The sequence below is a fragment of the Manis javanica genome, chromosome 5 (assembly GCF_040802235.1).
Source record: "Manis javanica isolate MJ-LG chromosome 5, MJ_LKY, whole genome shotgun sequence".
NCBI classification, from domain to species: domain Eukaryota; kingdom Metazoa; phylum Chordata; class Mammalia; order Pholidota; family Manidae; genus Manis; species Manis javanica.
In genome coordinates this window covers 19,499,347-19,514,056 of record NC_133160.1, presented here as the reverse complement: position 1 = coordinate 19,514,056, position 14,710 = coordinate 19,499,347, and the positions used below count along the sequence as shown (strand labels likewise).

General features: G+C 39.8%; 2 protein-coding genes across 10 annotated transcripts in view; one reads left to right on the top strand and one right to left on the bottom strand.

Moving 5' to 3' along the window:
* The window catches only part of TTI1 (TELO2 interacting protein 1), a 45,118-nt gene extending 43,297 nt beyond the window's left edge, over nucleotides 1-1,821 (bottom strand). For 4 of the 8 annotated variants that reach the window (XR_012131367.1, XM_037012700.2, XM_037012703.2 and 1 more), the window contains exon 1: nucleotides 1,744-1,786. The gene's annotated coding sequence lies outside the window, so the exon portion shown is untranslated. Of the gene's footprint in view, nucleotides 1-1,743 lie in introns of all 8 variants that reach the window. The other 4 variants (XM_017652778.3, XM_037012701.2, XM_017652781.3 and 1 more) reach the window with 3 other exon arrangements.
* A 63-nt stretch (nucleotides 1,822-1,884) lies between these two features.
* The window catches only part of RPRD1B (regulation of nuclear pre-mRNA domain containing 1B), a 48,640-nt gene continuing 35,814 nt past the window's right edge, over nucleotides 1,885-14,710 (top strand). The window contains exons 1-3 of one of the 2 annotated variants that reach the window (XM_017652784.3): nucleotides 1,889-2,435; nucleotides 7,115-7,244; nucleotides 14,457-14,590. In XM_017652784.3, the coding sequence (XP_017508273.1) occupies nucleotides 2,285-2,435; nucleotides 7,115-7,244; nucleotides 14,457-14,590 (415 nt within the window). In that variant the 5' untranslated portion in view covers nucleotides 1,889-2,284. Of the gene's footprint in view, nucleotides 2,436-7,114; nucleotides 7,245-14,456; nucleotides 14,591-14,710 lie in introns of both variants that reach the window. The other variant, XM_037012708.2, reaches the window with a different exon arrangement.

Below are 14,710 nucleotides of genomic sequence, written 5' to 3'. Positions count from 1 at the left end.
CAATGGTCAAACCTCAGGACTTTGCATTTGGTTTTCCCTCTGCCTGGAAAAACATTCCACCACATAGCATATGGCTTGTTCTCTCAGGGTTTTTATCAAATGTCACAGTATCAGTGAAGCCTTCTCTGACTAGCCTATATACTAGACTCCTATCTTCCCATACACACATTCCTTATCTCCCTTACTCTCCTTGATTTTTACCCTCCCAAAGTACTTACTACTTTCTGACTCATTTTATACTCGCATATTTATCTATCTTCCTCTGTAAAAGGTCAGCTTCTGAGAGCATGGATGGTTTGTTTGCCTACAATAGTGCTTCAGACATAGTGATCAAAAATATTTGCTGAATTTATAATGAACCACTGGCTCCTGAGAGAAGCATTTGGGATCAGACATCAGATAACCTTGGTTTGACTGCAGGCTCTGTTCTTTCCTATGTCCAAATGACATTGGACAGATTATTCACCCATGTTTTGTGTTTTCTCATCTATCAAATAGTGATAATAATTCCCTCCTCATAGGACTGTTCTTAAAGATTAAAGAGGAGAATGTATGTAAATGTGCCTATTAGTACATAGTAAATTGGTATAAAAATGCTCAGTATATTACAGTTATTTAATATAGGAAGATGGTCAATCATTTGGACTCTAACGCCCTACATTATAATTATGACCAGATATTAACTGTGTGATTTTAGACTATTCACTTCTTTTGTATTAATTCAGTCAATCAGCTATGAATCAGGTGCTGGAGTGAAAAGATAAGATGCGGTCCCTTCCCACTAATGTTAGTTATCTTGGATAGGTTATCTAACCTCTCTCAGCCTGTTTTCCTCATTGCCAAATTGGAATAACAATACTTATTTCACAGCTTTGTTGTATTAAATGAGTTACTATGTTAAAACACAGTGTCTAGCCTATAGCAACTGTTCATTATGTTGGCTATGATTATAATGATTCTCCTCTGGGAGGAGTCAAGCATCTAAGCAAAGAACTACTGTATGGTGTGGTAAGGGAAAAACAGCGTCATCTAGAAGAACGTCTCCTATGTAGAGTCTAACCACAACTGGTAAATTCCCTAATGATCAGGAAATGTTTAAATTGCATTATGTCTACAATAACCCAATTCCTCACCACCACCCCCGTAACAGGTAAAAGGACAAACTTCTTTGCTGATTTGATAACTGGAATTTAAAACTTCTTTAAAAATAGGAAAAGGGTTCAGAGTCTCAGTGTTTCTTACAGGTGTAAACGGACCCATTGACTTCACCGCCTCCTCCCTCCCAAAAAGGTAATATATTACGTAAATTTGAGAAACAAGTCTAGTGGATACCCAGAGGGCAAGATCAACATGCAACCAACTTAGAGGCAAGAACACAACGGTGTGTTTTATGGCAGTGCTGCCACAAACTGAACCTAAGAACTGGACATTCCGGGGTGGTCCTGGAGGTCAAGTGGGGGCCCACCAGGTGAGAAGGGGGCGTGACCTCTGGAAAAAGAACAGCAGGTGTCAAGGCGTGGAGCGTGAAAAGTGCACGTGGTTAGCTTGGCCGAACCAAAAAGCTTTCGGGTGAGGGGTAGACAAGGAGTAGGACGTTAAGAGTGAGACCTGGGGCCTGCTAGTGACAGAGAAAGCCCTTCCCCCAATCCCAGGTCAGGATCGCTCGGCATCAGCGTCCGTTCAGAATCCCCTCTAAGTGCACCGGTTGCTGGGCTCCCCTTGCTCCCGCCACTCTTTCCTTACCTCGCCTTCCAGCCTTTCCCTCACTCTCCTGCCTCCTCCTCCCCGCCGGAAGTGACGAAAAAAGTAGCGCGCCGGACCGCGCCAGAAAGGCTCTGCGGGAGCGGGAGAAAGGGTTCCGGAGAGACTCACTGCGCCGGCGTGCAGGCGCGAGCGGTTAAAGCGCCTTCCGAAGGCCGCAGGACTTCGTTCGTTTCTCGGTCTGTTGGTTTCGAAGTGCCTTGAGCGAGGTTCACAGAGGCCGCCGCCACTAGAGGGGCTTTTTTCTACAGATCTGACACCTCCCAGTGCCCAGCTACTCCGGCACTTGCCCTTTGACCCTGCTCTCGCGGTGGGGTGAGAGGTCGGTGGCCATCTTGTGGCGGCGGCGCGGGCGGCTTTTAGTGCGGAGACCCTCCCCCTCCCCGTCGGTGTCTCCCTGGCTGTCTGTCAGTCAGTGAAGAGTTCCGCAGGCAATCAAGTAAGTCCCCGGCCTCGTGCCGTCGCTCTTTCAGCCGCACTGGGCGGCCCAGGCCGCTCCCTGCCGGGACTCACGGTCGCCACCATGTCCTCGTTCTCCGAGTCGGCGCTGGAAAAGAAGCTCTCGGAGCTGAGCAACTCTCAGCAGAGCGTGCAAACCCTGTCCCTTTGGCTCATCCACCACCGCAAGCACGCGGGACCCATCGTCTCGGTGTGGCACCGCGAGCTCCGCAAAGGTAAACACCCCCATCCCACCTCCTTGGACTCCCCTGGTGTTGTCCTCTCCCCACCCATTCCTGAGGTCCCTTTAGCTTCTTAATTGAACCTTGCTTTTTAGGCCTAGTTCTCTGCGCTTCCGAGGTTGGAAACAGTGTTATCCCCATTTCTTGGAGAAGGAAACAGAGGCCAGGGAAGGTTTAAGGTACTTATCTGAGGTTCCACACCGCCCAGGGCTCAGGCGTCCAGACCCGCAGTTCACCCAGCCATTTTCGCCCAGGCTCCTGACACTTCTGACTATTATTACTTTCGCAGCGTAGATCGTCTTGTGGAGTGTACTGGCCGTAGCTCCGTGTGCCAGGTTCTTTGCTGCTCATTTGGAGGAAGAGTCCACAGACTCTGGAGTAAGACTGCGTAGATCAAGCCCAGACTCAGCTGAGTGATATTGGGCTAGTTTTTTCATCTCTCTGTGCCTCTTTTTCTCATCTGTAAAACGAGGACAAGGGTAGCTGTCACTTAATAGTGCCTTTATTCTGTGCCCGTCAATGTGCTAAGATCTTTACGTATATCCTGGCACTTAGTCCTCAGAACAACACCGTGAAGTGGTTACCCCTTTTATAGAGGGGTTAAGGGGCCACAACACCTAGACCTTGCCTTTCAGTCTCTTCTCATGTAACTTTAATTGATTCTAGACCCTGCTCAGGATCTGACCTTCATTCAACTAAGCCTCTTAGGTGCTAGGCACCCGCTTGGGTGCTGGATAGCATATTGGTTCAAGGGACCAACTGACTTTTCCATTTACTGACCTCAGCAGCTTAACCTCTCAATTACTATCTATAAAATGGAAACAATGATAACTGGTATTTACTGTGCCTTTATTACATGTCAGGCACAGTACTTACGTCTTTACATATATTGTCATTTTTGAAATTCTCAGAGTTCCTATGAAGTAGGAACGTTGCAGTTGAAAACCTGAGGCCCAAACAGCTTGGTGTGGTGAGAGTAAACAGAATTCAAATGAACATCTAGCATGGTGTCAGGCACAATATCGACACGTAGTAAATGATGGTGAGATGGGACTACTGATTAATCAATGTGAGGCATGGACTTTGCCTTCAAGTTGCCTAGTTTGATGGGGAAAGATGATCACCTCCACTGCTATCTAATACCTGAATGAGTTATATAGCAGAATACTGAGGAAATAAAGGTGGTGTTTTCAAGGTCCAGAGACTACATCAGGCCAGTGAGGCTCAAACTACATCAGGCTGGCAGACAGCAAAACCTAGGATTCTTTAAAAAGACCCAGTTCTAGCACTCTTGTGGAGACTTCTCCCTGCCCCACACCCCCTTCATCGTGTGCAGTGCTGAGATGGGATCCCCTCAGCCTCTGGTCAGTTGGGAGATAGAGCGTGGGGCTCCCAGAGCCTCCTTCATGAACCCACCGGCCATTCAAATATAATTTCTAGTGTCTGAGATGTGAAAGAAAAGTGAATTGCCTGTACAGGATCCTGTCTGATAGGATCTGAGAGACAAATCAAAGCCCATCTAAAATGTTGATTTTGTGAAGCCTTCTTGATTCCCCACCTCACCCTGTTTGTTAGCGAAAATAACGACTTGGTGCATTCAGGTTGGAAGCTCCTTTAACGCTAATCTCATGATGGAACCTTGTAAGAAGGCTGGCATTACTATTCCCCATATTTTAGCAGAAGAGATAAAGGTGCCGAGAGATTAACTGCTTTGTTTAGGGGCATACAGCTGGGACATGAGCCCCCAGTACTGTGACACCCAGACTTGTGCTTTCAAGTACCCAGCCCTTCAATGTAGTTAATAAATGAAGGTGATCAACTGTCTGACTCCAACCTAACCCAAGTGCTTTTGTTTATGAGAATTAATCTCTGCTTCCCATGCCAATTTAGCATTTATTTTATTCTTACAAGTTAGATCTTGTTGACTAGATTGTGTTTTAAGGGAGATAGTAGGCCTTGTTTTTGCAATGCCCATAGCATTTAGCATGGTGCCTGTTACACCGTTAAAAAATAGATTAGGAGTTCAACTGTGGTCTGTGACATAATTTTCATGGTTGAGTAAAGGATCAAACAGCACTTTCAAACATAACTTTCTGTGATGATAGAAATGTTCTTTATCTGTACTGTCCAGCAAGTCTTGAGCCACTTAACACATGCGGCTATTAAGCACTTGAAATATGTGACTAAGGAAGTAAATTTTTAATAAATTCAAAAAAAATTCAGTTCTTAAGTTTTGCTAGCCGCGGTTCAAGTATTCAGTAGCCGCATGTGGCTAGTGGCTGCATAATGGACAGTGCAGAGCTAAAGGACGCTCTTCCAAGCATCAAGATACAGCTTCCTAATACCCAGGTTTCCTTCATGAATTGAAAAGCCCCCACACTAAAGTGGAAAAAGATTGTGTGCCCTAATGTGTTTGTGCCCACCCTGATCTTTTAAAGTGGGCATTTCTATCTACAGTCAATCCATTTTCCCTAAGATATTCACAATCTCAGAGTTGCCTTCAAAATATTTACGAGACTTAAAAAATTATTTTTTCTTGCTTAAATGCTACTTCTGTTTGTGATGTGTTATTTTCTTTCCATTTTCTAGGAATAATTCTTACTTTATCCTTTTGGGCTGTGTTCGAGGTAGAACTTTATATATGGAGCAGTTTGGTGTAAAATGCTCTTAGATGAATATTTTTTTTAGTAATGTTTTTATAGCTTGGCCTTTTTTTTGAAAAATTATATTTATAGATGTCAAAACAAGCCAAACAAGTGAAATTTTTTTGGTCAGCTAGTTATTTAAACTTTGCTCTCAATAGCTATTTCAGCCAGTTTGGAATGGGCATAGGAAGGGGGTGCAAGGATCTGTTTTGTTGTATTGGAGGAACACCTGAATCTGACAAGTGAGTTTGTCTCCTGGGACTGGAATGGGAGGTTGTGTATGTTGTGTGTATAATGATTGTGTGTGTTCAAGTGCTCTAAGGCTTTGTCATACATCTTTACATACATGATGCTTATGTTGACCATTCAGGATGCTGGATATGGAGAGATGAAGTTTTATCCTAAGTAAACCCCCATTGCTAAGTTTGAGGATGATGAAAATTAATTGACATTTTAGATAGTGAAAATCTTGGCTCTCTGGCCTCTTAATTATCATATTTGTAACACTGAAAATTTTACCAGGTTTTGGATGTCCAAACTACATCTTTTAATACTGATTCTGGACTTCTTAACATAGATTATATGGAATTTGTAAAACTTCACTCAATTGCTTCTTAAAGTTCTGTTTGCTTTAGAATCTGTTAACTTTCATGGCATTTAGACTTTGTAGTTTTATGTGCTGCAGTATTCCAGAACAAGATTTGCTTACCGAAAAAAAAAAAAGCCTCTTGCCATAGTGATACCTTTGTAGCAACAGTGGAATACTGTAACTATTGACACTTTTGTTCTGCTTTTGAATAATAATTAGAACAGTTAAGGATAGCTCCAGGTTTTCAATAATCTCATCAGTTGGCTATCTAAACTATTACCAGAAGGTTAATACAATTTGGGATTATCCATAGTTAATTTATGAGTACTTTGAGTCATTAGTTTAAGCTCTAAAATGTGCTTTAAAAATCTTGTTTTTGGTTTTGGCTATTCCTCTGTAGCTACATTTTAAAGTGTCAGGTCTTATGCCTGCTGTATCAGAATTTATACATGCTATGTGCATTTCAAAAGAAAGAACTAGTTACTCAGGTGCGTGAAGGTTGACAAAGGGCTTACTTGAGTTTTTCAGGTACTTAACATTGGAGAAAACTTAGTGTTTGGAACTGTCAGATTGTGTTCTTGTTTATTTCTTTTAAAAGAAAACTGGGACCCAAAATGGTAGTGATGTAACTTTACGGTTAAGAAGTTATGTGCATAGAAGCCAGGAAATTCAGTAATGCTCCCCCAAGCAAGTATAACTCAGACACATTGCATGAAGTTTTTATGGCTTAATATATGATATCATATAGAGTAATAGGAAATACTGCATTTAGTATGTATACAAGAGAAAAATTATGGTTTTTGTGGGAGCCATAACTTTGTATATCTGGATTTCAGACATCTGTAAATTATCAATAATAATTAGCATTAATATGTATTTGTATTTGAGATAAATAGCTACTAGTACACCTAGAGATTCCTCTGGATTGTAGAGTTGATATCACTGAGTGTCTATGACTATTGTAATGTTCAAAGAGAAATTCTCCACCTAGGAGCATAAATTACAAGAATCTGTTTTGAAAATGAAACCTTAGTCTTCATTCTGTAGTATTTGATAATTAACATTTAGAAATGTTCGACTTTATAATAGAATAAATGAAAACCTTGGTTTGAACATGTCTCCTTGAGAATATTGACTGTTTATCCTTTAGGAATTTTCTTTGGATTATCTTCATTTTTACTGTCAACTAATTTTCTCTGGTTAACCAGGAATGAGGGTGGCCCATTCTTGGTTTTATTTTCAAAATTGTATTCTCAAACCTGTTTTGTTACAAATCAAGGAGTTACTTAAGTTGTTTTTTCAAACATGTAGCAGTCTTGACCTCAAACAGATAATGTTTGTTTTAATATTCTTTAGCAGTAACTTAGGGCAAAAGAATTGTGGTTATGAATTTCCCTAGTGTAATTTAAATTATCTTCTTTTCTTTTTTTTTTTTCCAGCCAAATCAAATAGAAAGCTTACTTTTCTGTACTTAGCAAATGATGTCATCCAAAACAGTAAAAGGAAAGGACCTGAATTCACTAGAGAATTTGAGTCTGTCCTTGTGGATGCATTTTCTCATGTTGCCAGGTATGTTGTCTGGGGTTTTCTGTTTGTTTGTTTCTGTTGTTTTGTTTTGTTTCTTAAATGCATTACCTTTTCCTCCTCTTTGTGATAGCCTGTGTGAATTGACAGCTTTGTACTTCATAGAGATGCGCTTTACAGAGCATTGCATAGGCCAAATTATAGTTTTGTGTTTTGCAGGGTCCTTAAGAACTTTCTCAGACATGTGCATTGAAATGATTCAGTGTTGCACTCCGAGCACATCTGTTTCTTTAGATGTGTTCATTTATTGGAGTCATTTCTTGAATATGGTTATTTCCTTGGTTTGACAGTTGTCTCATTAGTTTATGGTCAAAGAACAAGTACAAGGGAACCTTTCAGTAACAAAAGTTTAGTAGCAAGAACTTAGTTGCTTATGCCTTCATTTGTATTTACTTCCTTGTGGATGGCTAGGTATCTGGTTTACTAAAAATATTAGTTATTACTGTAACTGCAAAGGTAATAATTATTAGTGTGGAAAGTAGATATTTGCTCTTGGCTATATCTTATTAAACTTCTGCCACTTGTGTTTGATGACAGGGAGGACTGGGACATAGAGCACATATATTTAGCTAATATCACAGAAAACATTCATTTGATTAAAATTTTATAAATTTTTTTTTCATTTAAAAACAAACTTCTTTTCTATAGACACAAATTAGCTGCCCATAGTAGACAAAAGGAGGAGTAAAGAAAAAGTGTTTTTCACCAGAATATTAGTGAACAAACAGAAATAAACATCTTGCAAAAGGAAGTTGGGAAGGGCAAAAAGGAGACTGGGGGTTAAAGAAAAATTGTTCTAGGGTTATAAGTGTAAGTGAAAGACCTTAAATGTGAAAATAAGTCTTGGCATTCCATGAACTATTGGAAATTTTTTGTCAGCTATGTAAATTGACTCTTTCTTATGATGAACATAGACACCAACGAAGCAGACCGGGTTATGAACTTGAAAAAAATACTGAGTCCTCATAACAGGGAGTAAGCTTAGAACTAACTGCTGGAGTAGCTATCTGAAGTTGGAGATAGGCATTTTCATTTTTGAGGAGATTTAGTTCACAGTTTCTTAGACCTTGGCTGTAGCTCTGCCTCCAACAATGTCTTGAGTGACGTTGGATGTGTTCTTAGCTTTTTGAGCCTGAGTTTCACAATTGGTTAAAAGGGATGGATGACACCACCTATCTCAATGAGTTGTTGTGAGGCTACAGTAAAACAGTAAGTTTGAAAGATCGACCAGTGTTTGCTTGTTCATGGGAATATGCTAAATTGTAAACTCTAAGGAGAGGATCTTTTGTTTGTTGTAGTTCTTTGCTGTATCCCAGGTACCTGGTAAAGTGTCTGGCACAGAGCTGGTGAGTTACACAGCTTTAGAGAACACCATTTATGTAGCCTTGATGTGAATGGTGTTCCAAGAGCTGGGCAACATTGTAGTCTACTCTGGCACAGAGTAGGGATTCAGTAAATATTTGTTTAATTAATTAATTGTTAATTATTAATTGAGTAAAATAATTTTCTGTAGGTATAGTAAACGTAACATTTTTATTTAAAAATTGGGCAGTAATCGTTCGTTGCCCCCAATCCAGAAAAGCATGATTAGGTAGGAGTGTGAGAAGGGGGATGGGCAGTACTAGGATTAAAAATTCCTTTTCTACGTGGTAACATCTTAAAACCTATCTAGGAGGCACTGTAAAAATGTCTTGGCAAGTTCTATGGCATTGTGGAGAAAATAAACCGGCCCTTTTCAATAAGAAAAATAGCCCTAATTCCTTTTTTTTTTTTTCCTTTGTATTCCTGCAGTTCATTTAAGGTCCTGTTTGGGTATTATATTCAGGACCCCCATGTTTCTGAGCCCTAAACCCCCACCATTGTTAGAAAGGCAAGCCACTCCACTTTAATCACTATGCAGCTTATCAAGAGTAAGAAATGCTCTTTGTAAGGTATTTCTGTGGCCAGTTGATGAGCAAAGATAGTTGACCCATTAATACTGACCAGAATTGATTAGGAATCTCTTCCTGGTAATTCTTAACCTCCTCCCTCATTCTCCTCCTCCCCACTACAAAAATAAAATAAAATGAAAAACTAAACCTCTCAAATTAGAAAAAGTTGCCAAGCTCATAGAGTAGATTTAACTTGAATAGCAGTTTATTTAACCACTCTGAGCTTTATTCCCATACAAATGCCTTGTTATTTTCTTCCCAGTTTGAAGATTGTTGTGCACTTTGTTTTTCATTCATTCAAGTGCTTTCTATATACCAAATACTGATCCAGTCACTAGGGGAGCAGTAGTGAACAAGGCAGGTGAGGGCGAGTAAATGAACAAGGTACTTTCAGGGACTGATAACATGGACATAATAAAATAGAATGACATCCTGGAGTGGGATCTCTTCTAGTATGGTTAAGGAAGGCACCTCTAAGGAAATGACATTTGAGGTAAACATGTGAAGTAGGGACAGCTATTAAGAACCCCATGTAGAAATGATCTTGGCATGTTAAGAGGATCAGTGTGGTTAGAACACAGTGAGCAGAGGGAAAACTGGCATCCAGATGAGATCAGAGAGGTAGGCTGGTGCCAGTCACACATGCCTTGTAAGCCTGCGCAGAGAGGATTTTGTCTGGATGGGATGTCAGTGAAGGGTTTTAGCAGGGAAAGGATATAGTCCACGTTGTTAATGCCTCTGGCTTGGTATGGAGAATGGATTTTAAAAGCCAAGGGGCAGGGATATCAGTTTGGAGGGCATTGCTCTCTACTGGCTACAGATGACTTTGGGTAGGACTCAGAAGCAATGAAAAGATAGTAATAGCTTCAGTTTATTGAATGTTTACCTTATGGATGGATTTGCCTCCTCCTCTATGTAAAACTGATAGAATTTATGGGTGTTGAGTAGGAGCTGGTAGTGAGGGAAAAGAGAAGTCAAAGATTTCTAGGTTTTTGATTTAAGTGGATGGCTTATGGTGCCATTCACTGAGATGAAACTTGGGGGGAAAGTATGGTAGAGGGAAGCAGGAGTTTTGTTTTGGCCCTGTTAGGTTTGAGATGGCTAGCAGGTATTCTAAGGGGTGATGGCAGGTAGATACATGGGTGAAATAGTCTGAAGCTCAGATGGAAATTTGTTTCTGAAGACATAAATTTAGAGTTATCACCATATGCATTTTTCTTTACTTTTGTGTCATGGGCTTCCAAGACGACTGTCAGTTTTGATGAATTGCTAGGTAGACTCACAGGATCCAGTGACTAGTTGTGCTCATGGCTGTGACTTATTACAGCAAAAGGATACAAAGCAAAAGGGAAAAGGTACATGGGAAGAAGTCCAGAGGAGACTAGGCCTAAACTTCCAAGTCACAGTAGAGTCAAATGAGACAGTACTGAGTTCTTCCAGCAGTGACTTGTAACAGCATTTGTCAAGTGTTGTCTACCTGGGATGCTCTTTAGGTATTTAGTGCATAGGGCTTTTATTGGGGTTTGGCACAGGCACTCTGCCAAAATTCCAGACTCCCCCCAAAAAGCAGGTTTTGAATATAAATTGTATTGTTTGCATGAATAGTTGAGGCACAGTAAACCACCTTTATCAGTTAGGAGATGGTGGGACCACTTCTGAAATCCAAGGTCCCTGATGCCAGCCAAGGGCCAGCCTTGTGAGCAGGCCTTTGTAAAGGTAGCAGTCTCAGGCTTGCTCTGTCAGCTCTTTTCTGCACGCTGTTTACAGAGGAGCATTTCTGCTCCAACTTCAATGAGGTGCTGTTGGAAGTGCTGGGATATGTAGAAGAACCATTGTGCAAGGGATAAGACAGAAACACACAAATTAAGAAAGTGCCATTTGAACAATGGGGGAACAAAAGGACCCCAAGCTGGCTTGGCAATCCTCAGGGACCCAGCTGACATTTCAAGCAACAATTCTATGTGTGTATAATACACAGTTTTCACTTTTTAGATCAATTGTGCAGTGATTGAATTTATAACTAGTCAGAATTAAAATGCATACTAATGTGTGTTCAACATAAGTTACGTATATAATTTTCATCTACCAGTTTTTACATTGATTGGTAGCTAAGGGTTTTTTGGCATTTTTTCACTTAAAGGTGTCTCAGTTTAGAACAGAGTTAATGCAACCTGAAAAGACAGCTTCCTCAGTTATAAAAGTACTTTATTGCTTTAGTTGCCACTGATTCCAGGTGCTATACTCATGACAAACCTCATAAGTAAAAAGATTTTTCTACTGTTGTATCTGTACCTTTGAAATCAAAACTTTGATGTATTATGTCATATTGTTCAAGGAATTAGCCTTCCTGGTTAGTTATATTTACCAATTAAACTGGAGCCTTCTTTTGGCTTTAGCAGTTAGTGGTAAAGCCTTTTGAAAATGTCATTGTGGTCATAACAGTTTGAGCATCAGTTCCCACTGTACAGTAATGTGGCTGAAGCTGTACTCCGAATCAGTCTTAGAGCTAATTGAGTCCCAAATATCCCCAGGAATACTGGATAATAGGTGGGTGGGTGTTGTGCAACTCCTTCCCTTTTCATTAAATCCTTGGTAAGAATTTGTTGTCATGATTGGTTTCTCTTTATTTTAAGTGAACAGAGAATTTGGAGAGAACAGATTTTATGATAAGGGTACGAACTAGTTAATTAAGTTCTGATTAATTTGGATCTGATTATACTAGTTACAATGATTTTATTCTTCTACATCATACATTTGGTCACATCAAGGGCTTCCCATTGCCTTCAGGGTAAAGGTCACATGCTTAATATGGCATTCAGGGCCCCTCTGTAATCTAATATTCCACACTATCCCTCTAGATTCTTCTATTTCCACACTCCCCATATACTTAAGCCACCCAAATTACCCAAAACTTCTCTCTCTTTACTTGTTCTATTCTGTATGGGGGGAGGTTCCATTCATAGGAGAGGAGATAAATGAGCAAAGGCACATGCATAAGAAGGGAGCAAGTTCTCAGAGAAAATCCTTATGGTCCAGTATTGCTAGAGTGTGAAACATCTGGTAGGGTGTGCAAAGGTGAGGGGCTACTGGATCAAACCCTAGAAGTCAGTTCCTGGGCCTTATTCTTTGTATTTCATAAACATTGTTGAAGGAGCTGGTGAGTGTTTAGTTGATTTCTGACATGAATGACCTTGATGTAGTAAGATGACTGCTGAAAGTTAACCAATTGTACAGCCTACTGATATTTATCTAAAACCTTCCAAGAAAGAGTATAACTAGACAAATATTTATTAGGGTTTTTCTTGGGTGTATGGGGGAAAAGATAAGCGACTACCTCTGTGGAAATTACAGTCAAATGGAAAGAATAATTAAATGGACCAAATAAACTACATAGCATATCAGAAGATACACTGTATGAAGAAGATTAAGTAGGAGTAGGGGTATAATTTTAAATAGGGAGATTAGGGAAGGACTCACTGAAAAGGTGCTATGTGAGTAAATGCACAACTAAAAAGAGAGAGTGAAGAATAAGCCTTGTCTGACCCATGCCACCATCTGGGGAAATGTGTTTCCAATCAAAGTGAACTTCATGTGCAAAGGCCCTGAAGTAGAAGGGCCAGGATTGGGGAGGGAGGAAGTGAGGGTATAGGAGGTAAGGCCAGAGAAATAGGGGGCTATGTTGAGACTGGCCTTGTAAGCTTTATAAGGACTTTCCCTTTTATTCTGAGGGAGAATGGGAAGAAACATTGGAAGTTTTGAGCGAAAGAATGACATGGTCTGCCTTAACACAGCAGCTAGGATTATATTTTTAAAGCTTGAGAACAGATTGTATGAGAACAAGGGTGGAAGCAGGGATGTCAGTAAGGCTATTGCAGTAATCAGACAAGAGATGATAGTGGCTTGAACCAGGCTGAAGCAGAGAAAGGGGTCAGAAGAAATTGTTTCTAGACATTTTGAAGGAGGAGTAAAAGTGTTTTATCACAGGTATCAAATAATTAGGTCATATCTTTAAGTTTTATAATCAGTGGAAAGTTTTTTCCCCCCTTTTTCCTAATTGTATAGCCTGTCAGTGGAAAGGTTTTTCTCTCACTTTCACTCTGACTAAAAAAAAATATTTAACAGAAGAAATAATTTATATGTACTGTGATTTAGTAATTTGACCCCAATTCAGTGAAATTTGCCACTAAAAATTTGTAAGTAATACAGTCTGACCAGATTAATCTGAAACTTCACCTCACCTTCAGAATAATATAAAGTTTTAGAAAAGTGCTCTCAGGGCTGAGAGTAGATGAAATTCCCATCTAACTTGAATTTGGTATGGTTTGTTCTTGAAGTTCCTGTTAAAGATACTGACTTAGGTACTATGATGTCAAGGGATCTCTTCTTGTTTGGAGTCACTTAATGTGAGATTATTAACATCCAGACAGTTTTATAAACCAGAACAATTCATAGTACTATAGTAGATGGTTATATAATACAATATAGTAGAGGGAATTCTTCTCCTTTCAGAAAGTCTTCCCCCGCTCTGCCACTTGCTGCCTGACATTTTATGGTAGCAATCTGTTGACACTAAGTGCTAGTATAGTCATCTCATCTAAAAATAATTCTGTTTCAGGAAAGTAATATGTCAGGGGAAAAACTCTAGCATCTTTCAGATATAAATTACAAAGCACTGTGTTATGCTCAGTGCATCTTAAGGTTGTCTGTTAGACACCTTTGTGTGAACATAGAGTACAAGTAGTTAAAGTTGAGATCAGTCTTGGCATGTATGTGTATATGATTGTATTTATACATGCAGAGGTGTTGATGTGTGAGCACTGATGAGTTGTTGTGAATTTATTTACCATCATACACTTTTTTCAAATCATAGATTTTGGCCCCATTTAATTTCCAGTAGAATGTCTGACATTAGATTTCAATTAATGTCTTTTTAAAAAGCAAGTTATCAGAATTGATTTTTGATGATTCTCTGTAAAAATGAGCCATTGGCTTTCTGCCCTGTTTGCCCCATCTTTCAAAGGGGGTAAAAGAAAAGGATTATTTCTATAACATACTCCCTCTCTCTTCCCAGTGCACCACAGGAAGAATGTAGTCTCTGGTCAAGTTTTGGGTATCCATTTATTGTGATATGTACCTTACACTTTTTTGTTTTTAAATATGTAAATCATTTAGTCAGTTGTTGATTTTTTTTTAAATGTAGATCTGTCCTAATTAAAAACAAAAAAATCTTAAGCTTATATTATATCTTTTCATTTTTTCTGGGCAGAGAGGCAGATGAAGGCTGTAAAAAACCTTTAGAAAGATTGCTGAACATCTGGCAAGAAAGAAGTGTGTATGGCGGCGAGTTCATACAGCAGCTGAAGCTGTCTATGGAGGACTCCAAGAGCCCTCCCCCCAAAGGTAGAAACATCACCACATGTTTACAGCTCTTGGTCTTTGCCTACTTTCGAATCAAATATGAAAAGCTGCATTGGGGGTTGCTGTGAACCACCAGCGATTATATGATTCTTCAGAGAGAGA